This window comes from Myodes glareolus, chromosome 11 (genome assembly GCF_982192425.1).
Source record: "Myodes glareolus chromosome 11, mMyoGla1.1, whole genome shotgun sequence".
Taxonomy (NCBI): domain Eukaryota; kingdom Metazoa; phylum Chordata; class Mammalia; order Rodentia; family Cricetidae; genus Myodes; species Myodes glareolus.
In genome coordinates, this window is record NC_142036.1 from 48,767,681 (window position 1) to 48,793,246 (window position 25,566).

The window sequence follows — 25,566 nt, forward strand, 5'->3', positions numbered from 1 at the left end:
ACCATACTGAGTATAGAAAACAAAGGAAAATTTTAAAGAATAATTCATGGATCAAAGAAGAAATAAGAGGAAAATCAAGATATTTATCAAGACAAACAAAACGTAAACACAATAAGCTCACACTTGGATGAAGAAGGTGTGCTAAGAGTGTATCAGAAGTTGTAAACAACTACATTATAAAGGAAAATACCTTAAACATTTCAACTCAACTCAAAACTCAAGGAACCAGAAGTATAAAGACCAAAAACAGCGAAAACAGGTAGGTTACTAACAGCTAATGTATTCAATAAGAAGCTACAAGGAAAGATATTCAGTGATTAATGTCTTAATATACTTAATGACTTTTCTTCCAAATGGAGTGCATGTGTCTTCTGGTGTATATGTAATAGACAGAAGACAATTTGGAGGAATTGGTTCTCTCTTTCTACCATGTGTGTTCCAGTAATGAAACAAAGGTTACCAGGCTTGGCAGCTTTACCAGGTGAGCAATCTCACCAATCCTAGAAAATCTGTTTTTAAAGACCCTTGAAATTAAAATAATAAAAAAGACCCCCTGGTTTTTTTTTTATGTATTTCCAACAGTTCCTGAATTACTGGTGGAACACTGTAACTTAGTCACATAGAGCTTGTTGATATGCATCTACCATAACATTTAATTAACATCTTATAATTTATGTTACATTAGGTATATAAAAAGATATACCTAATATACATCACACACACACACACACACACACACACACACACACACACACTACACCTGAGGCCAGTAAGGACTACATAGTGAGGTCCTGTCTTTAAAAAAAAAAAAAAAAAGAGTAAGGCTCTGGTTTATCTGTCATGGTATTCCTTGGGTATGGTCTGAAACACTAAACACAATGCTCACAGCACTCATTCTCAGTCTTTATCTTGCATAGGACCCTCCAGCATACATACACAAAGAAAATCCTTGATGTCAGACAGATGGAATGCTTGACAAATGGTGAATAAAAGTTTTATATAATCCCCTCAGTATTTCCATTTAATTCTTGGACAATGAAACTCAGTGGAAAGACAGGCGCTTCTGTTCAAGTTGGCAAGCATACCTCTGATGAAGTGAATTTGAGTATTTGCTTTACTGAGGAAACCAGACATAAACATTTTAAGAGCTCTGAGGTACTGTAGGTTCCTGAATAGTGTTCCACTGTTTACACTGAGCGTTTAATCATTATGGTAACACTCAGAGGTGAGCTGCAATTCTAGGCTATCTTTCTAAACACCAGAGATTCTCTCAAGTGGTTTGACTTGAAAGTCAAGTTTGTTTATCAAATTTTTGGCTTCCTCAAACCAAGCACTCATGATAAGCAGAGCAAATGCAGTAATCCAGTTAAGTGATCAGCTACAAAGGAAACAGAGGTTTGACCCTGGAGATTTTTCGCTAAAGGACTTTGTACAAGTCAATATATTTTTTAGGGAACAGCAGTAGTAACAATAAAATAAAAATCTGTCACTGCCCCATAGTGTAAAAATGCTTTACCAGAGTACAGTTCTTCCATCTAATATTTGTATCACTGCTTGTATCATCTAAACACAAAAAAGAGCCTGCAGGAGGTCCACTAACATTTCAAAAGCACCATGCCTGTCTGTCCACTGAGAATTGTAAATATCCGGCAGCTCTTCACCCCTTTCTTCAATGTTCTGGAAAAGAATAAAGTTATATTGTGAAGTCCTGAAAGCAACTGAAGTGATCAATGTAAGGAGGAACAATTTTACCTATTGTTCTTAACAGAACAGATACCCACTACCACCACCACGATAAGACACCAACTTTGTCAACCATAGGGTACGAGGAGCCAGCCTTAGGGTGCAAGGAGAGCTGCTGTGGGACAATGGTCTTTTATCTTGTCACTTGTATTATTATTATTTTTTTTATAGAACACTGATTGGCCAGTAGCCAGGTAGGAAGTAGAGACAGAGGGACTAGGCAAGTAGTAGTAGAGGTGGGGAGGTGAGAACAGGAGAATTCTGGGAAGAGGAAAGAGTCAGTCTGCAGTTGTAACCCAGACACAGAAGAAGCAAGATGAGAAAAGCCTTGCTGATAAAGCTAACACAGACAAGAATTATGGGTTACTGTAAGATGTAAGAATTAGCCAATGCGAAGCCTGAGCTAATAGGTCAACCAGTTTATAATTAATTTGGACCTTTGTGTATTTCTTTGGGACTGATTGGCTGCAGGACCTGATGGAACAGAAACCTCTGTCAACAGAGAGCAAAGTGTTCATGGCTACAGGATTATTTCTCTAAAACTCTAGAAGCCACAAATTTCATTTAGGGAGAAAATGCGCTGTGTATATTTTAAGCCTGGTCATAACAACATTCCACATTTAGTTTCCACTTCTCAGTTATCATAGTGCAAAATTTCACAGCCAGAGTTTTTATACTGGCTTCATAAAACAGGAAGCCCACAAATTCCTCTTTCAGATTATGAGATGAACTAGCCAACCTCAGCAGCACTTGTGGGTAAGTCTTTCCCTGGTAAGTCCTGGTACACGTTCTTGTTAATGGAAAACAAGAGTTAGCGTTGCCTCCCTGAGGGTTGCTTCAGAATGAGGCTCTTACAGTTCTCTATGCTTTTGAAAAGTACAATGAGGTAAATGTGCTCTCAAGGCACCTTTCCTGGATGTCTTCAGAGTGCATCCTCTCCAGTAGTGCTTGAAGATTATCAAACAGAAAGATCTCCTGGGATTGTCAGGTTCAATTCCTTCCAGGAATATGGTATCCTTTGCCATAAAAATTAAATTTTCTGATAAAGGTATTAATTTTGTTCTCCTTCTCTCCCAAGTTAGATGTCTTTAACGCCATGGGCATGCCCTTCTTTTTGCAAGGTAACATTGAGCACTGCTGTCTATGTTTTGATCTTGTTCAATTGTTTTCTGTTTCATTGCCCTGACTTCATAGTCACTTGATCCTTTTATTCATTTTTTATTGCACTTAATTATTTGGGGTGGCATACCACAGAGCATATGTAGAAGTCGTCAGAAAACAACTTACAGGATCTTGTTATCCCCTTCTACCATGTGGGTCCCAGGCATCAAACTCAAGCTATCAGGTTTGGTAGCAAGTATTTTACTAGCTGAGCCATCTTGCCTCAGCCATCTTGCTAATCCTAATTCATTTTCTGTGTCTACTACATAGCTTATTCCAATAACTAATAAGATCAAATACTGTTAATACTGCATTATCTTGAAGAATTGCCTATAAAGCCCAGTTCTAAAGGTCAAAGAGGACTCAATGTGTCTGACATACAATTGTCATATTTATTTCATTGATCAGATGATTTATTTTCAAAATTTCCTAAAATTCTCTACCTACTGCTGACAGCTAGTTGGATGCCATGACGAAGGCCAATCTGGACTGTATGCTATTTTGTGTGTAGCTGAAGCATCACAGAACTTGAGTACCATTGTGTGACTGCTGATGCTCCCCACTTCCTCAAGGCAGCCTATCTAACCACCAAGGACAGGGAGGATTCAAACACGGAATTATAAAGAAACAGAAATTCTCAAGAAACTAATAATAAGTAAAGGGATTAGATTAGTAATCATAATAAACAAAATCCTGAACAAAGTACATTTGTAGATGAATTCTATATGAATTTAAAGAAAAAACAATGTCAACTTTTATAAAATTAAAGAGATGAGAATTTCCCAAACTCCTTTGAAAAGGTCACCATTACTGCCATGCCAAAGCCAAGTAAGGGCACTACAAGAAAAGATTACAAGAGAGCCTCCCTGATTCATTCATATACAATAGACTTCAACAAATACGAACAAACCAAATTCACATTAAAAGGACCAAGTGGGTCAATAGAGGCAAACCAGGAACAAGATAAAAGATGCTCACTCTCTATGCTTCTATTGAACATGATTTTGGTAGCCACAGACAGACAAATTAAATAAAAATAAATCTAAATCAGAAAAGAAGTTAAACAAATTCTGTTTGGATTTAATATGATCATACATTCAAACCCCCCTAAAGATACTCAAAAATTTGGCATATAGAAAACCCTAAAGACATCACCAAAAATTTGGTGGTACTAATAAAAATATCTGAAAAAATAAAGATATCTAAAGGGCACAAAACAAACAAACAAAAATTACATTTGTATATGCTAGCAAATCATCTCTTAAAGAAATTAAACAACCTTATTTGCAATAGTAAAAATAGGAATGATCAGTCAAAGGGGTAAAATTCATATACTGTTCTATAAAACTATCAGACACTGATGAAAAACTACATATGATACAAAATAGAACAATATCCTATGTTCATGAACTGAAAGAATTAATATTGCTATAAAGTCCACACTACACAAAGTGATCCACAGACTCAGTGTAGTTCTTATAAAACTTCCTATGTCATTTTTTTTACAGAGCCAGATAACGTAGTCTTAAAATTATATTTAGAATCGAAAAGACTCATAACATGTGAAATTATCTTGAGAAAGAAGAGTAAACCTAAAGATAACACATTTCCTGACTCAAAACTATGGATCTATAATAAACATAACAGTATGATACTTGCTTATAATTATAATTATGTCTAATTTCAATAATTTTCTAATTATATATTCAATAAGGGATAATAACTAAAACACATAAGGTACTCATAGGCAAAATAAACAACCTGACTAAAAATAGAAAAAGGACTTAAATAGACTATTCCAAACAAAATATACAAATGGCCAACAGGTACATAAAAAGGTGCTTTAATCACTGCCAGTCAGAGAAATGCAAACTAAAATTTCAATGTATCTTCTAACACTTGTTAGGGCAGTTATTATTAAAAAAAAAAAGATAAGGGAGTCACCATATTCCAACACACAACTCAGGCAGAAGCCCCCTGCTCTACCAGAGGTCATGTTGGAACTCCAAACTCCAGGTGAGACCCAGCCCACAGATCACAAATACTCCCTCAAGCCTACCCAGCTTTCCCCGAACAGCCTCCATCCACTCATCAATGTATCCCAACTCAGGGAAAAGGCCCCTGCTCTACCAGAGGCCAGCCACACGCACCCAGAACCCCAGGTAACCCCCAATGGCAAACAGCCAACATGTCCTCAGAGGCAGCCCAGCCTTCCTTCCAACAGCCCCCTCTCCCAAAGTCTGCCCTCATTACCATATCGCAGTCCACAATTTTGGCAGAGGCTCCTGATCTACCAGAGGTCACACTGGATCCCAGGAACCCGAAAACCCCAGAGGCAACACTGGCACTGCACCTAGAGACCCAGAGGCTAAGCAGGTCACCAACACCCAAGTGGAGGGACCCTACTAGACCAAAGAGGCCTCACAGGGCACCAGGACCATAGGCCACTCAGGCTAGAAGACCAGAGAGAAACAGAAACCAGGGAAAACACAATCATCCAACAAAAACAAACTTAGAAATCCATACTTAAACCTATAATTATCCCAAACCCAGATGCCTAGAGGCCAGCATAAGAACACAATCAACAACAGCCGGGACAATATGGCACCACCAGAGCCCAGTTATCCTACTACAGCAGGTTCTGAACATTCTAACACAGTGGAAGCACAAGAAAACAACCTTAAAATCAACTTTATGAAGATAATGGAGGTCCTTAAAGAGGAAATGAATAAATTGCCTAAAGAAATCCAGGAAAAAAACAAACAATAAATGGGAAGAAATAAACAAATAACTTAAAGAAAGACAAGAAAAAACAAACAGGCAAAGGAAACGAATAAAACTGACCTAAGAATGGAAACAGAAGAAATAAGGGAAACACAAACTAAGGAAATCCTGGAAAATCTAGGTAAGTGAACAGAACTGTAGTCGCAAGCATCACAAAAGAATACAAGAGATGGAATAGGCATAGAAGACACAATGCAACAAACGGATACACTGGTCAAAGAAAATGCTAAATCTAAAAAATTCCTGACAGAAAACATCCAGGCAATCTGGAACACTATGATAAGACCAAACTTAAGAAAAATAGGAATAAAAGAAGGAGAAGAATCACAGCTCAAAGACCCAGAAAACATTTTTAACAAAGTCATAGGAGAAAATTTTCCGAGTTTAAGAAGGATATGCCTACAAAGATACAAAAAGCTTACAAAACACTAAATAGACTTAGACCATAAAAGAAAGTCCCCACCACCACATAATAATCAAAACACTACACATACAGAACAAAGAAAGAATATTAAATTTCAAGGTAAAAAGGCCAAGTAACATAAAAATGCAGATCAATTAGAATTATACCTGACTTCTCAATGGAGACTCTAAGAGTTAAAAGCTCCTGGACAGATGTCTTGAAAGCTCTAAGAGACTACAGATGCCAGGCAAGACTACTATACCCATCAAAACTTTCAATCACCATAGATGGAGAAAACAAGATATTCCAAGACAAAGTCAAATTTAAACAATTCATAAATCCAGCCCTAACTAGAAAGAAAACTCCAACCCAAGAAGGCTAGCGATAACACCCATGAAAACACAGGAAATAAATAATCTTACACCAGCAAAACCAAAAGAAGGGAGGCAGAGAGGAAGGGAAAGGGAGAAAGGAAGAGGAGGAGAGAGGGAGAATGAAGGAGGGAGGGGAGGGAAAAGAGAGAGGAAAGGAAGAAGGGAAGGGGAGGGGAGAGGAGGGAAGAGAAGGGAGAGACAGAGACAGAGACAGACAGACTAGCACTACCAAGAACAACAACAAAATAACAATCATTGGTCATTAATATCTCTCAATATCAACTGATTCAACTCCTCAATAAAAAGACACAGGCTAACAGAATGGATTGGAAAACAGGATCCATCCTTCTGCTGCATACAAGAAATATACCTCAACATCAAAGACAAACATTACCTCATAGTAAAGATTTGGGAAAAGATTTTTCCAAAGAAATGAATCCAAGAAGCAAGGTGGTATAGTTATTTGATTATCAAAAGAGATGGAAAAGGATACTTGACATCATCAAAGGAAAAAAAAATCTACCAAGATAGTATCTCAGTTCTTAACCTCTATGCCCAAACACAAGGACACCCACATTTGTAAAAGAAACATTACTAAAGCTTAAATCCCATATCAAACCCCATGCAAAAATAGTAGGAGACTTCAATATTCCACTCTCACCAATGGACAGATCATTCAGACATAAGCTAAACAGAAATGTTATAACTCAAATGGACTAAACAGATATCTACAGGATATTCCACCCAAATACAAAAGAATATACCTTTTTCTTAACACCTCATGGAACATTCTCCAAAATTTACCACATAACTCTGTCAGAAACCAAGCCTCAAGAGATATGAGAAAATTTAAACAACTCCCCGTACCCTACCATGGATAAAAGCTGGATTTCAACAACAACAGAAAGTCTACAAACTCATGGAACTGAACTACTCTCTACGGAATGACTACTGGGATAAGGCAGAAAGAAAGAAATTAAGGACTTCCTAGAATTCAATGAAAATGAATGTACAACATGCCCAAACAGGACACAACAAAAACAGTGCTCAGAGGAAAATTCATAGCACTAAAGGCCTTCACAAAGAAACTGCACAGATATCATACTAGGATTTTAACCCACACACTTGAAAGCTATAGAACAAAAAGAAGCACAAACACCAGGAGGAGTAATCATGACAGAAAATAAACTGGAGACTGAAATCAATAAAACAGAAACAAAGAGAACAATACAAGCAATCAAGGAAACAAAGACTTTGTTCTTTGAGAAAACCCAACAAGATGGACAAACCCTTATCCAAACTAACTAAAAGGCAGTGAAAGAATATCCAAATTAATAAAATCAGGAACAAAAAGAGGGACAAAACAACAGACATGGAGGAAATCAAAAATATTGTTAGGTCATACTTTAAAAGGCTGTACTCCACAAAATTAGGACATCTAAAAGAAACGGATAAATTTCTTGATAGATACCACATATCAAAATAAAATCAAGATCTGATAAACAATTTAAATAGACCAACAACCCCTAAGGAAATAGAAGCAGTAATTAAAAGTCTCCCAACCAAAAAAGCCCTGGGCCAGATAGTTTCGGTTAGAATTCCACCAGACTTTCAAGGAAGAGCTAATACCAATGCTCCTCAAATTATTCCACAAAATAAAAACAGAAAAAAACATTGCTAAATTCATTTTATGAGGCCATAGTCATCCTGACACCCAAACCACAAAAAGACTCAACAAAGAAAGAGAATTACAGAACAATTTCCCTCATGAACATTGATGCAAAAATTCTCCATAAAATACTGGCAAATCAAATCCAAGAACACATAAAAAAAATCATCCACTATGGTCAGGTTCACTACATCCCAGAGATGCAGGGATGGCTCAACACATGAAAATTTGTCAATGCAATTCATCATATAAACAAACTGACACGATCATTTCATTAGATGCTGGAAAAGCCTTTGACAAAATCTAACACAGCTTCATGATAAAAGTCTTGGAGAGAGCAGGGATACATGGAACATACTATAATAAAGGCATTAGCAAGTCAATAGCCAACATCAAATTAAATAAAGAGAAATTCAAAGCAATTCCAGCAAAATCAAGAATAAGACAAGGCTGTTCAGTCTCTCCACATGTATTCAAAACAGTACTTGAAGTCCTAGCTAGAGAAATAAGACAACTAAAGGTGATTAAGGGGATACAAATTGGAAAGGAAGAAATCAAAGTATCACTATTTGCAGATGATATGATAGTATAAATAAGCGACCCCAAAACTTCTACTGGAGAAACTTCCTACAGTTGATAAACACCTTCAGTGAAGTGGCTGGAAACAAGATGAACTCAAAAAGTAAACAAAAAACAGTAGCCCTCCAGTATACAAATGACAAATGGGTTGAGAAATATACCACCCTTCACAACAGCCCCAAATAATATAAAATATCTCGGGTTAACCCTAACCAAGAAAGTAAAGTATGACAAGAACTTCAAGTCTTTTGGAGAAAGAAACTGAAGATATCAGAAGATTGATAAGTAGGATTAACATAGTAAAATGGTCATCTTACCAAAAGCAATCTGCAGATTCAACACAGTTCTTTAAAGACCCTGAAAGAACAATACTCAACTTCATATGGAAAAACAAAAACTCCGGTCAGCTAAAACATTCCTGTACAATAAAAGAATTTCTGCAGGTATCATCACCTCTGATTTCATGCTGTACTACAGAGCTATAGCAATAAAAATTACATAGCACTGGCATAAAAACAGACAGGTCAATCAATGGAATCAAATCAAAGACCCAGAAGAAAATCCGCACACCTATGAACACCTGATGTTTGATTTTAAAAAAAAGCCAAATTATAAAATGGAAAAAAGAAAGTATCTTCAACAAATGGTGCTGGTCTAACTGGGTGTCACTATGCAGAAGACAACAAATAGATCCATATCTATAACCCTGCACAAAACTCAAGTCAAAGTAGATCAAAGACCTCAACATAAAACTAGATACACTGAATCTTATAGAAGAAAAAGTGAGCCTTGGATGCACTGCCACAGGAGACAACTTCCTGAACAGAAGACCAATAGCACAAGCATTAAGATTGACGATTAATAAATGGGTCCTTGTGAAACAGGTTCCTGTAAGGCAAAGGACACCATCAATAGGAGAAAAAAGGCAGCCTACAGAATGGAAAAATATTTTTTACCAACTTCACAGCTGACAGAGGATTAATATTCAAAATATATAAAGAACTCAGAAAACTAGACAACAAAGCAAATAATCCAAATTAAAAATGGGGTGATCTAAACAGAGATTTCTCAAAAGAGGACTTTCAAATGGTTGAGAAACACTTAAAGGAAGTTCAACATCCTTAGCCATCAAGAAAATGCAAATCAATAAGACTGAGACTCCATCTTACACCAGGAAGGATGGCTAAGATCAAAACCACAAGTGACAGCTTTTGCTGAAGAGAGGAACACTCAGCCATTGCTGGTGGAACGGCAAACTTGTACAGGTACTTTGGAAATCAATATGGTGGTTTCTAAGAAAATTAGGAACTGATCTACCTCAAGACCCAGCTATACCACTACTGGGCACATACCCAATGGATGTTCAATCATACCACAAGGACACTAGCTCAATTATGTTTATAGCAGCATTTTTCGAATGGAACTTGAAAAAAGTCATCCTGAAAGAGGCAACCCAGACTTGGAAAGACAAACACTGTCTCACTTATATACTCACTTATAAATGGATATTAGATCTAAAGTACAGAATAACCAAGCTACAATATATAGCCCCAGGGAGGCTAAACAAGAAGGAAGGCTCAAGGGACCACATGAATCACCCTGAGAAGGGAAAATAGAATAGATTTCATGGGTGAACTGGAAGGTGGGGATAGAAACAGGGGGACAGATAGGGAAATGGATGACTGGAATTGGGGGTGATTTAGAGGTCAAGGTAGAAACTTAGTGCAATGGAAACTCCCACAATCTACAAGGGCGACCCTAGCTAAGACTCCCAGTACTAGGGGATACAGACCCTGAGCTGGCCATCTTCTATAAGCAAGCAAGGCTTCCAGTAGAAGGATTGGGACACCAACCTCGTCACAAAACCTTTGACCTACAATTTGTCCTTGCTTGCAAGATGTACTAGGGTAAAGGTGATGCAGAAACTGTGGGAGTGGCCAACCAATGACTGGTCCAGCTTGAGACCCCTGCCATGACAGGAAGTTCATGTCTTACATACACTACCTGGAGGGCCAGGAACCAGAGTCTGGATAGACCCAAGACCTAGGATAAAACTAAACATGACCAGAAAAAAAAGTCAATGAAATAATTCTTAATGATACTTTGTGATACTCATGACCAGGGCCTAGCATAAGTGTCATCAGAGAGGCTTTATCTAGCAACTGATGGAAACAGATACAGAGATCCATAGCCAAACATTAGGTTGAGCTTGAAGAAACCTGTGAAAGAGGGGGAAGAAGGATTGTAGGAGCCAGAAGGGTCACAAAAAAAAAGACCCTATAGAATTAACTAGCCAGGGTCTATCCGGGCTCACAGAGACTGGTCCAATAATCATGAAGCCTGTATGGGTCTAACATAGGTCCTCTGCATATGTTGTGGTTGTGTAGATTGGTATTCTTATGGAACTCCTAACAGTAGGATTGGGGGCTGTCTCTGACTCTTTTGCTTGCTTTGGGACCCTCTCCTCCTACTGGGTTGCCTTATCTTGCCTTAATATGAGGGGGTATGTGTAGTCTTATTACAACTTGATATGCCATGTTTGGTTGGTATGCCTAAAAAGCCTGGTCATTTCTGAGGGGAAAAGGGGGAATGGATCTGGGGGAGAGGAAAGGTGGAGGAGAGAGACTGGAAGGAAATAAATGAGAAAAGATATAGATAGATAGATAGATAGATAGATAGATAGATAGATAGACAGACAGACAGATAGACAGACAGACAAGAGGAGACAAGACGAGACAAGAGACAAGACAAGACAAGATAAGATGGATGAGAGCAAGGTATGGTGGTATAGGTCTATAATCCCAGGATCTGGGAGACTAATGCAGGAGAATCATGAGCTTGAGGTCAACCAGAGGTACACAGAGAGTACATAGGATTGGTTTTCTCTGTTGCAAAGCAAATAAACAAATGAACAAAAAACAGAGGGATGAGGAGAGGAGGAGAGTGGTCAGGAAGGGAGGGAAGGGTTAGAGAAGAGAAAATAAGTACTGGAGAGATTATAGAGAAAAGGGAACCCTTGTAATGCTCTTGGGAATCTAAATTGGTGAAAACACTTAAAAATGTAACTACAATCCCACTTGTGAGTAAATATCCAAATGAAATGAAATCTATATATTGAATTGCACCAGCAATATTCACAATAGCTAATCTAGCAACAATCTAAGTGTCACTTAACTGACGATTATATAAACACACACACACACACACACACACACACACACACACACACACACACTACAACATAAAAAACCATTACAAGAAAAGGAAGAGAAGACATGAAGTTGGGAAGAGGATATGTTAGGGAATACAGGGTGGATGTAGAGGGTAGAAGATGAGAAATGGTGGAATGAGACAATCATTTAACATTATATAGATTATATATGAAATTGTCAATGAATTTTTTAAAAGGAAAAGAAATCATGCCACTTCTAGCATCATGAATAACTCTGTTAAATATTATATTAAGTGAAATGAGCCAGTGAGAGAAAAACAAATACTGTAATGTGTTTACTTAGAGACAAAACTTCAATTTTATATAGTGTGCATAGTGTGCCTAGGGTTAGAAAGTAGATGAAATTCGAAGGTTTTATCAATTGGTACAAACATTAGGTTATGAAATGAAATAGGTTCTGGACATCTAATGTACTGGCATGGGTTAGCAATGCTTGATTGGTTTGTTTGAAACTTGTAGGCAGCACGTTATCAACACACACACACGTTAATGGTGTGGTAAAGGATATGTTCACTCATTTAATTCTGAAAATCACTACACGGTATGTATGCATTTTAAACAAATCATCAAAAATGTACAACTTGAATATTCACAATTTGGGTTTTGGCAATTGGAGCCTAGGCCAACCACATCTACTGAAGCATTCTATCATTGAGCCACATCCAAAAATCCATCATTTATCAGTAAATTATATGCCTCACTAAAGTCATTTAGAGTTTTTCCCTTAAATGTAGACTGAACAAAAAAGAGAGGTTCACAGAGAAGTCTAAATAAGATTTTGATACATTAACACTTCAAATGATTTTTCAGAAAAAACAAATCTGTTAGTTCAGAGACAACTTTCATACCATAATTTGGACTCCTTCAAAAATAAAATAGATAACAAGTATACTATAAATTAAGAGGTAAATAAAAGACACTGGAAAAAAAGACATTTTAAATCACTAAATTAAAATCACTAAAAAGTGATTTTAGTGTATATAAGAATTCTTAGTGGTATTTTCTTTAATATTCTGTGAATCTACCAATGTTGAGAGAGAGGGGGAGACACACACACACACGGGGGTGAGGGAGAGAGACAGAGACAGAGACATTAAGGAAAATAAAGATGAAGCTCTTTATGATATACAAAGCCCAGCAGAGGACACACAGAAGTCCACTTCAGTTCTTATACTTTAAGGATTTAAAAATGGTCAGTATGAGGATATTTTCTATATGATACAAATCCTTCCTGTATTCACTATTTTAAAGGTTACTTCTCTAATGTGTTGCCGTGTTTGTTTGTTATTTGTATTGTTACATTCTAATCTGCCTTCCTGGAGTTAAATTACTATTCTGTGCTTTCTCCCAGATTCATTATGATTTCTACTTAAGACAATAAGAAATGACTTGTGTACTTGTATTTTGCATTTTGTTTTCAGTGAAATATCATTACTTAATATACACTAAATGGCAATGCCAGGACTTACGATAATTTTTTAAAAGTTCAACTAACAATAAAATATAATTGCAATTTACAGACATTTATAATGGGCTTGTTTATTGTATTCATTTTTAATTTATATACATAATTTAAAAAACATATGCACAAATTATATTTACAAAATAATTTTAAATTATTTTCATTTAGAAAAGACCTGAGAATTAAATTCTCATCAAGTAATTTAAGTAAATCATTTGACTAACTATTTCATCAGAAGTCAATATTCAAATTTTTGTTTTATACCACATAATCTACTTACATCAATCTTGATTTAATCTGCATTTTTCTATAAAGCTACAATAAACAAACTACAGATACACAAAGGGTTCTTTAATAGAAGCTTGGAATAGAGAATCAGTTTTAGGCTAGAAGCCTATTAAGGATACAATTAGTCAACATTTGACCTAATGGTCTAAGTATGGCCTTACTGCGAGCTAGCGCAAAAATTTCAATGGGACTGCCTAGTTTGAGGCCTAAAAAAACTCAACAGCCCTTTAAAGACATATTATCATATTTCTATAAATCAACAGTCCTAAAGCCATTCTAGTCTACTGAGATTCTGTATGTAATTTTACTTAAAACAGGAGATCAATACTTCGAAGTCACTGTCATAGTGTTGATGACGTTAATATGTGTGACTCTCTAGTTTGCATGGGTTAATTCACTTCCTCTTCACAGCAGTAGCTTGTACTAACACAATCATTTTTCTTTCATTATTCACTAATAAGACAGTAATTCCCAGGAGAATCCTACTGAGAACACAGGTTTTTAACTGTAATAAGCCAAAGGATGTTTCACCTTACTTAGAATGATTCTCATGTACATTTTATCTTCAGGAACACTAACACCAAAATGTTTTCTTTCCTATAGATGATAAACTGCTTATCACTAGAAATGTGTAAAGAGGAGAAACAACTTTAGATAGGCAGATACTAGGCAAACCTCTCTAGAAAATAAACAGAACAATTAGCAGGATACTCTCCTTTACCCAAACCTGCTAACCTTTCATTAGAAACCCCTCAAAGATACCGTTTTTAAGTTTGTAACGTTTAGAAAATAGAAACATTAACTGCAGCTTCAGTGTGAATTCCAGAGCACTGTAACCTGAGCCTACACGCTCTGCTTCAAATGCCAACTGTTACAATGGACTCTGACAGGAGACACCTTCACATACCAATAACTGACACCACTAGATACCAAATAATCTACCACTTTTAAACACAGTACCACTGATCAATCAGCACATATATTAGACAAAGTCTCAATGCCTCATTCATAAATTATAATCTTTATGGAAGCTCAAATGAAGCATGTAGGGACAAAGTACCTTTCATGATGTCCTAAATCCAAAAGAATTTCATCTGCATGTCTTTGGAGTTCATTTCCTTCTAAATTCTTTAATTTCTTCAATTCACTTTGTATAAAAAACCAGAGCTCTTTAGCTCCATTTTCAATCCTCCTTCTTAAGATTTCATGATCCTTACCAAGACCTGCAAAGAACAGAAAGTAAGAATATTTCTAACATTTGGTAAGAGGAATTTTCAATATTTGTGCAAAAGTCACTATATTAAAATGGAAAAGAATGTGCATAATTACATACCATTTCTGGCTTGTTTCTTATAATTTTCAATCTTTTCTTTGGCCTTAGCAAGCTGTTCTTCTAAAACACGGATTCTTCCTGTAGCTGTCCCCTGATCAATAGGGCCTTCTGGTATTCTATAGTTCAGAGATAGAAATGTGAACATTTGTCTTTTATATAACACCACAAAACATATGTATACTTTGCTATACTTATTAGTATCTCTCCAGATTATTAAGCATACCAAAAAGAGTTACAAAGTGAATCTTTTTTTTTTTTTTGGTTCATCATTTTTTACTTTCCACTGAATGAAATAAAATTGTACCTTTGCTCATCACAGATTCCCAGTGCTTACCTTGAAACTATCAATGGAGTTCCAATTTATATAGTTAATAGATTTAGGGTTTTGTTTGCTTAATTTTAGCACCCATTACTTTTCAATACAAGCAAACTGGGCTTGGCCAGTTCACATTTAAAAGAGCCATCTTACATTTAAAGTTAAATTTAAGTTGGGGCAGGCCTTCAACTTTATCTTACATCTGAATGCAAAGGCAAAACAATATCGTGTTCTCTGGATGATGATCATGTTTCTAAGACATTAGAGTTTTAGAAACCACAGATACGGCTTGCTTCTCTCTCTCTCTCTCTCTCTCTCTCTCTCTCTCTGTCTCTCTGTCTCTCTGTCTGTCTCTCTCTATCTATCTATCTATATATATACTTATTGTGTAATCACCATTAATTCCCATGCTGCATTTGAGAAATATAAATCACTCTGTATCAGTAATGTATGAAGCCTTACTTTTCTGTTGTTTTACAAATTTGGTAATATTATGTGAATTATCCTACATCCTAGCGTTAAAAGTTTCAAGGAAAGAATTGGTCAAAGTGAATCTTTTCAACTGTGTAGGATTAATCCTAACGACTGGCATGATAATGAACAAGACCAGAAATGAATTATGTAGTTCAGATATAAGATCTCCTGAGAGCTAAGAAATCTTTAAAGCTGTTTCCTAAAACCCTTCTCCTTATTTGAGGTGTCACCTTTAGTGACAAAATGATCAATTTTGTAATGGTGATAAAATTAACAAAGATATAAGAGGAGGTGAAGTGACTTACTTAGGGAGAATAACAATGAAAAGGTCTCTACAGATACATTAAATATCAAATAAAGCAATTCGGCATTAATCTCAGTGTCAGGTTATATGACTGTTTCAACTTGTGAATTCATAAATAGCAACAGTTTTATAGGGAAGTGAAAGATAAGACAGAAGATAAATACAGTAAAAAATATAGAAATTGTCCTTTATTTCTGAAAACAAACAAAGAAACAATCATTCAGTAATATAAACTTTTGAGAAAGAACACATGAACTCCAGGATCTTTTACTTCCATTACCGACGTGTCGGTTCTACTTCGTTCCAAATTTGACTGATTTCTAATATGTTTGTTTTTATGTAACTTTTACCACTACTCTGTACTTCATTTTGGCTTAAATCTATAAATAAAATTTGGTGGTAGACTAACCAGGAATCTTCTAGAGATATTTGCATCTTAATTTCTAAAATTTATGAATATTACTTTATATGGCAAAAGCAAATCTGTAATAAAAAAGAATAAAAAAGAATAAAAAAGAAAGAAAGAAAACCTGGAATATGTGATTAAGGATGCCGAGACTGGGAGACGGCCCAGGATGATCTAGGCGGGTGGTAAATGTAATCATGAGTAGCCACAGAAGAGAGAGCAATAGGGAGACTCTGCTACAGATAAAAAAGGGTACATGACTGCTTTCATTTAAGATTCAGGAAAGACTGAGGAGTGGGAAATGCATTCTTTTTTTTCCTTATTTATTTATTTAAAGAATTTCCACTTCCTCTCCTCCTCCCAATACCCTCCTGCTCCCCCCATTCCCTCTCCTCCTCCCTCACCATTTCCAAGAGCAGTCAGGGTTTCCTGCCCTGTGGGAAATCCAAGTTCCTCCCCCCTCCCTCCAGGTCCAGGAAGGTGAGCATCCAAACAGGCCAGGATCCCCAAAAGCCAATACAAGCAGATGAAACAAGACCCAGTGCCATTGTCAATGGCTTCTCAGTCAGCCCCCATGTCAGCCACATTCAGAGAATCCTGTTTGATCACATGCTCCTTCAGTCCCAGTCCAGTTGGCCTTGGTGAGCTCTCATTCGATCAGTCCCCTATACTGATGAATATTTTGCATGTCACCACAGAACCTTCATATGGCGAAGGATTGAGATAGAGACAGAGATACACATTGGAACACTGGACTTAACTCCCTAGGTCCAAATGTGAAGCAGAGGGAGGGAGATTGTGAGCAAGGAAAGCAGAACCAGAGGGAGCGACAATGGATGGCGATAAAGACGGAGACCCACATTGGAGCGCTGGACTGAGCCCCCAAGGTCCAAATGAAGAGCAGAAGGAAGGAGAACATGAAAAAGGAAGTCAGGACCGCGAAATGCATTCTTTTGAAAACTGGAAAAATAAATGTTTTTCTCTTAGAGCTTCCCTATGAAATATAGCCTTTAAACACTCTGGTTCCAGCCCAGAGGAAATCATTTCTGACTTCTGACTTCGAAAACGATAACAGAAAAAAAAAAAAAGCCTGTTGTTTAAAGATAGCAACTTTCTGGTGTTTATCATCACACCCACAGGAAACACCACGTATTCTTTTGCAAAACTGAGAATATTAAATAATAGATTGATTCTTATTTCAAAATCTAATTATAAAGAAGGAAACATCTATTCTTATCAACCCTGTCTTTTGTTGGAACTTAATTTCTAAGTTATATGTGGTGGAACCTAAACTGAGACAGTAACACAATCCTTTATACAAATGAGACGAAACAGCTATTTTACAGCTTTTTAAACGTTTTGCAGAACTGATGAGGCCAAATTAACTATTAATTACCTACAGTACTTCAGAATATGTGTTTAGTGCTGAAGTTACTGTTTTATCTATACTAAAGTATAGATATCTACTAAAGTAACTAGAACTGTGCACAAAACTGTACGCAACAAACAAGAGAATTAAAATAACCATCTTCCACACATGTGTCTAAAAATATAGAACATCAATGAAAAAGCTTTCATTTGTATGTGCACAAAGTGAACAATAGTAAAATGAAAGTATAAAATTGACTAATTTATAAGCACTTAAATAGCATATACATAAACAAGCTTTGCATTGATACATAATTTTTAAAATCTGACCCTTAATCTCTTTCAAAATTAGATGGTTAATTTCTTAGAAACCGTGTAAAAGAACAAACAAAAATCCTTCTACCCCTTCAGATTTATTATGGAGGCACTGTGCCATGGACAGGGATGTTTGTGATCAGAATACAATGTAAATGCAGAAATATTCAAACAACAGAAAGATTATCTCTGGACTCTCCTTATCTTGTTTCTTCCTATACTGCTGGAATACCAGGAACAAAATAGACATTTAAAAAATAATATGCACTCTTTTCAGCAGATTTTCATCAAGTACTAAATCCAATCTAATTATAATAAAATAGGTTGGAAGTAGTGATTTACATCGCATTATTATATATAATTATATAATTCAACTGTGAATACACTGTATATAAAGGAAAAATAAAGAAAGCACAAGGACTATTCCTCTAAAACACTATCTATAAATGTCTATCTGTATGAACAGTCTCTTTTCTTTAAGCTTGAGAATAGAATGTTCTCCTATCACATTTAATATAAAAAAAGACACACAGGACTTCTACTTCCTACCATGGTAACATTAAAAGAAAGTAGATTTATTATCATGTCTGAAATTAATCAAAACCCAAAACGCATATATAATAATATATGAATATATATATTCATACACACATAAGTATATTGGGTAACAAAATTCACTGGTTTCCAGAGGAAAAAAACATGATGAGCCCTGCAACTGCTCCAACTTACACCTCAACAGAACTTCCACAACAAAACGCAGAGAAGGGACATGTTGGTAGACCCTAATATATCCCCTAAGATGAACAGGAACTAGAGTAGAAAATTAAGGTACATGGAGTTCAAATAACAGAGAGAATTAAAGGAGAACTGAACACTGAATCCCAGAGATCTGCAGAAGTAATACTTGAGAATTAGCATAATACTAAAAGTACATAGAAAAAAATTGCTGAATAAGGAAATTACTCAAGATTGGGGAAGGAACTCTCCAAAAAGATTAGTGCAAGTACCTGGCCTTTAATACAGGGATGCATGGAGCACTGGGGATAAAGCTCAGAAGGATTTGGGATCAACAGTGGGGAAAGCAGTCAAGACTAAACACAGTCATTTTATATAAGCAAGATCAGAAGGATCCAACTATTTTCAAGTAACTAAACTTCAGGAGAAAGCTTAAGAATACTTGACTCGATCCTGGTGGCCTGAGCCTGTCTTCCCCACAATGAGGAGGGTTGAGACAAGAGAACTCCAAATTAAAGGACAGTCTGGTCTACACAAAGTAACTGTCTCAAAAAATAAAAAAATAAAATAAAATAAAAAATAAAAGATGGCTGTGTCTATTTCAGTGGTAAACTTGGCTAACACAGGCAAAGTACTCAGTTCAGTCCCCAGTACTACAAAAAGGGGAAGGGAGACTGAAAAATATACGTGTACAACAATCTGAAATCAGAAAATGAGAAAAATCAATTAATAAAACACACTCAACATACAAAAAGCAGTTAGTATGACTATTTTATAGTTCAAAAGATAAAGACTTGAGGCTAGAAGTGTACATCAATGGCATCTGTGAGGCTTAGATTTGAACCCTATAACTGAAACACACGCACACACGCAACCAAGATAAAGAGAGTCAATAAAAGAGACACAAAAGGGACACTATAAGGACCAGAACAATGACTCATTAGTTAAGAACATTACTGCTATTGCAGAGGACACGGGTTTAATTCCCAACACTCACCTGGCAGCTCATAACAGTGCATAGCACCAGGTCCAGAAAATCTAACACCCTCTTCTAACCTCCCAGGGCACCAGTGCACAGACATACAAGAAGACAAAGTACTCATATGATAAAATATAAAAATATATTTAAAAATATAGTAAAGACCATAGTTGAATTTACAGAGATGAAAATGCTAGAAATAAAAAACATAATTGAGGCCAGCCTGGTCTACAGGCTGAGTGATTCCTGATACCTCATTCTTTTACTGATTTCACATCACTTTTTTGTCCATCAATATAAGTTTCTGTGTAAGGCAGAGGTAACTCCAGCTAATCTAACTTTGTTGCTATATATGCCATTTAATCGCCTGAGTGTATAGTAGGAAGAGACTTATAATCTGATCTGCTGCCAACTTCTCTAGCCAAATCTTGTTGACCTTTTTAAATTTACTTTGTTTTGATTATCTTGTTCCTGAGTAAGTACAGGCACAGATGTTTCAAGAATAGCCTTTAGAAAGAGACCCCTGGCTTATTTTTCTTTTTAGATTGATTTATTTATTATCTATACAATGTTTTGCCTGTATGTCTGCCTGCAGGCCAGAAGAGGGCACGAGAACTCATTACAGATGGTTGTGAGCCACCATGTGGTTGCTGGGAATAGAACTGAGGACTCCAAAAAGAACAGCCAGTGCTCTTAACCACTGGGTCATCTTTCCAGCCCAGACCCCTGGTTTCTTTATATGTATCACAACCTCCAAGAAAACCTTCAAGTAGATCAGAGTATCTCCCCTAAAAGTGGGAGGGGTACTATGCTCTGGACTTTCCTAGGAAAGATTAGAAGCAGCACTCCTGGAAGAAAGCATAAATGATTCATAAGAAATTTCCCATCAACCCAAACTGTACAAATACTACAAGCCCCCTATGCTTGCAACATGTGGAGATCAAAGCCAAAAATGGCACTGCAGCCATCATGTGGCTCAACATTGCTGGGTCATGATCAAGCGGCTGTGCTGGCTTTATGAGTTTTGTCCAGATATGACTGTGCCAGAATGGGACTTACTGAAGATCATATAGTCCTCATAGCTTAAGAAACTAAGAAAAATAGGGCAAATGAAATCTTAATTAGTGAAGAGAATTAACAAAATCAGAGAAGAAATCGACAACATGGAAATGGTAAAACAGCAATAGGCAAAAGCTATGAATCTAAGAGCCAGTGTGCCAGAAAAACCAAAAAAAGGGATTGGAGATGGCTCAGTGGGTTAAATGTTTGCTGCACAAGAATGGGGTTCCTGAGTTTGGATCCTCAGCACCCACTTGAGGAGAGGGTGTGGCAGCAGCAGGCCTCTATCATCAGCACCAGGAAAGGGACGTAGGCTAGATGGCCAGTCAGTCTAGCAGCAAGCTCCAGGTTCAGTGAGCTGCGTCAAAAACAAACAAACAAACAAAAACAAAAACAAAAAAAAAACTAAGTAGTGGGCTCCCAAGAAGATTCAGCTGGAAAAAGCAACTGTCACTCAAGTCTGACAAACTGAGTTAGATCCCTAGACCCACAAAAAGAAACCAAGCACAGTGGCTTGCCTCTGTAGTCCCAGGGCTCCTACAGTAAGGAACAAAAGAACCTTGGAGGTTCAAAGACCAGAAAGTGGCCTGGATGCTTGTGAGTCAGCTAGCACAGAGCGTGGCCCAGTGAAAGCAGAAGCAGGAAAGATGCTGCCTCAAAAGAGGTGAAAGGAAAAAGAATCACTCCAGAAAGTTGTCCTTTGTCCTCCAAATGCAGATACTGGTCCCTGCACTCACACACACATATCACACAGTCACATATACTACACAAAATTATCAGTACCCTATGAGGAAAAATATCATTTTGTTCAAATAAGTTATTTTCTTATAACTATATTTATACAGTTCATCTAACATGCAAAAGTTAAAAATTTTTCATTTATAATACCCAAAATTTCATATAGTTTTCAGATTCAAAGCAAGAGTAGGTATATTTCATAATATGGGACCCCATGGGAAGACCTGGATCTGGATTTAGCTATAAGATACTATGACACAAACATTAGATGGTTCTCATTTCAATTTCCAGAAAAATCTGGCCATATTTATTGTTCCAAGTATGAGCCAAAGTATCCTCTTATCATCTAGCAGCCCCAAACCGAATAACATAGAGTAAATAGCAATTCATTGTCAACTCAAAGGAGTTAAATGACGAAATCTTGGAGAAAACTTACAAACCTATGTAATAAGCAATTAAATTCAGGTTTCATCTCCATATTTTCCATAGGAATGAAATTGCTCATTTATTTGCTTATGTTAGCAAACTGCTAATTTTTACAAATTCTTCTTCAGAATTTAACTGAAAACAGATTACACTGGCATGGTTGTTTTGTTAATTTTTGTCGTGTTAGAGAGCAAACCCACCACTCTGCACATATTAGACAAGTAGTCTACGGAGCTACACCTCCAGTTGCCAGTTATTTGTAAAAAGATATATAAGAGTAATACAACTAATTACTCAATTTTCATGATCTCTCAGAAAAAGCAATCACCAAGGTGTCTTACTAGTTCTACAAATGTTCTCCATATTTTAATAGTTATAAGACATGGAGACATCCTAATCTCACATCCTACTGACAATCACTGAACTTGTTTCCACAAATGTAATGCTATTTGTCTTTCCTCACGGCGATACCAAATCCTGTCATGGCATTATTCTACATCACCTACCAGCTTAGATATTATTTGATGCATGATGTGTAACCGTTTCTTCACAAATATTCTTTGAATAATTATAGTAACAAATATCTGGCTATTGACCAGAACTAGCAGGAAGGAAGAAAAGGGTGGGGACGGCAGTGAAAACTAAGAAGCTCTGGCGTGTGAGCATCCAAACACCACTGAGGTAACAACAGCTTTGACATGAGTATTCAGAAATCCAGCAACTGCTTTACAACTCCCAATGATATACAGTTTAAAAGCTCAGGCTTTTCATTAGGAAATGAAACCTTTGGGGGTGGGGGGAAGCCCAGGACACAGGTCATTATGAGGAATCCAGACAACTATTCTAGACTGACTTGGTTAAAGTTAGTATTCAATATTGTTTCTGCTATTAAATTGCCTTTCTTTTAAAATCTATAGGGTTTTTTTTAAAAAAATACATTTTTTGCATCACAACCTTTGACAATAACGCCTTGTTCTCGCCATGTACTCTAAAGGCAGCCTTGGATTTGAAAGCTGATTCTGAATTCTTGTTAGAACTTACTAGTAAGCAGCCAGATAAACTATCAGCAGAAAGCTCTAACAGACAATGACTGCAATAGAAGGTTTTCTTGAAAAACGCAATGACCGTTAGCCATTTCACACCATGCCAAACCTTTTAAATTTCCCAAGGTAAGGAAGACGATAACAACAAGATAAACACCGAGTGAAGCAGAACACTGGGATCAGAATGTTGAAAGAAGACTTGGAAATCTTGAAAGACAAGGGTATCTTTGGATGTGTAGCCCAAAATAATTCCTGTACTTCCAAATACAGGCTTCCTGAAGCACAAGTTGTAATTCCTCTACACGATACAGGCTCACAGTATGAGTAAGCATTTAGAATATTTTCAAAAATATCCATAACTAAATCAAGAAACACATTCTTAAAAAGGAACTTTTGCTTCCTTCAAAAACATCAGCGATTTTTTTCAGACATGCTTTAAGATAAAGAGCTGAGCCATGATGAAGAGTGCAAATGGGGATAAGAAGGTTGGGAAACACGCGACTCTCAGTGAGTGTGTGTACCGTCCTCTCTCCTCATCTTCTTGACGGTCTTATGGACACATATGTCCCTAGGATGAACACCATATTATAACACATTCCTTCTTTCTACTACTTTAATACTGATGACTGAATCTTCTTAGGCTGGAAACTAGGCTCAGGCAAAACAAGTTTTATGTTCAAAAGATTATTTTAAAATTCTCCCTCCAAACCACTGAGAAATTTATAAAATTTTACATAACTTCTAAATAAAATATTTGTCTATGGAAACAAAACATTCTTTTCTACAATCAACAATAAAAAGTTGAATTAGAGAAATAAAGGAGGCTGGGGGAGGGTAGGAAAGACTGAATACTTATCACAACAAACTTAAGCTGCTTAAGCTTGCAAAGCAAACACTTGAAACATTTTCTTAATTTACCCTTATGTTTTGCTCTAATGTCAGTGATGAAAATAATATTGTAATAACAGTTATTGTAATATATGGTACTCCTACTATATTAAAACAATAAATTTAGCATTTCATATATGTATTTATGCATACAAACACGTTATTTCATCTAAAACAACAATAATATTGAACAATAAAATATAGAGTAAAAAAACTGAGGTTTAGGTTAAGCAGAGTTGTTTACAGCTCCAAAGCTAGTAAGTGGCACAGCTACCGCTGGAAATAACTTCTTAACCGTCTTCCTTGTTAGTAGATATAGAATACATAAAGGGCAAATACAAGTGAGAGAGCGTGAGCTATCAATACCTGGCTCAAAACGTTTGCCTGAGTTAGTCATCCATATTGGTGAGTTCTGCTAAAGCCAATTATCCTTGGTGCTTTGATAGGTGCTAAGAAGACCCAGGCCTCCAAACCTATACTTCGCTCACATTGTTATTGGCTTTATGCAAACCAAACCACTCTGAGATGTGCATCATCCCAACATACCTGGATAAGGCAGATAAAGCCATTACAGTAACTGGGAAGATCACTGAAAACAAGTGTTTTGTTTTAATGGCTGGCTACCCATGGTATCTAGAGCAGTACAAGAAATTCAAGACCAGTGGTGGAGAAAGAGACCTCTTGATAGGAGCTTTAACATTTATTAGTTACGCAGAACTGGGTAAGTTATTAGATCTGTTTCCTTATCTATAAAACTATGAAAATAACAAATACACAACAACCAAGATTTTGCAAACTAAAGGTGCTCCAAAAGTAGCTCAACAAATATTGCTAATATTTTTATTGTATTCTTGTGTAAAATGACATAGAATCCTGTGGAATATCTTTATGGTCTTTCACAAAACTTTTTGGAGGCTATAGAGAATATAATAACTTCCTTTCATGAGATAGTATTACTAGTTTTAAAATAAGGAAACTCTACATACAACAGTAAATCTTTAGATAAGACTCTGCTTGGAAAATTCAACAGACAAGAACTTTAAATTATTTTTCTAATAAAAGTGAACCTCTATTGCATATTTGGTATTTTGTAATTGGAATTTATGTATTTGTCTTCTATTATGCTGCCATGGCAATGTTAGTGAACAACTATCTAAACAAGAGGATTCGGTAACTTCCTTGGATATTAGGCAAATCCACAGCATAGTTTCTGTATTAGTTCTGACATGCAAAAAGAAAACAGGGATTTTAGAAGCTTCCCTCTCTACTCAATTCAAAGAATTAAGAGATTCCTAAAAATATCAAAGATACAATCTGTTATTTCCCACTGACCTTCTGTACACTGGGGCTGAAGCTTTGCTTCAGGATCTTGATTCCCTGAGTCTCAGTGACCAAGGATATATCTAGCCCTCAGGCATCTGGCTAACTAGTTCCTACAGCATCAGTAAAAGGGCAATCATATGACACAGCTGGGCACTGGCTTACTA

The 25,566-nt window shown here is 36.5% G+C and overlaps 1 protein-coding gene across 4 annotated transcripts in view; it reads right to left on the bottom strand.

Annotated features, from left to right (window-relative positions):
* The window catches only part of Fut8 (fucosyltransferase 8), a 247,949-nt gene that overhangs the window by 77,882 nt on the left and 144,501 nt on the right, over positions 1-25,566 (bottom strand). For 3 of the 4 annotated variants that reach the window (XM_087911719.1, XM_087911718.1, XM_048415981.3), the window contains exons 4-5: positions 15,029-15,144; positions 14,756-14,918 (exon numbers count right to left, since the gene is read on the bottom strand). The exons of the other annotated variant lie outside the window; for it this stretch is intronic. In XM_087911719.1, the coding sequence (XP_087767845.1) occupies positions 14,756-14,918; positions 15,029-15,144 (279 nt within the window). The remainder of the gene's footprint in view (positions 1-14,755; positions 14,919-15,028; positions 15,145-25,566) is intronic. 4 annotated transcript variants of the gene reach the window in all.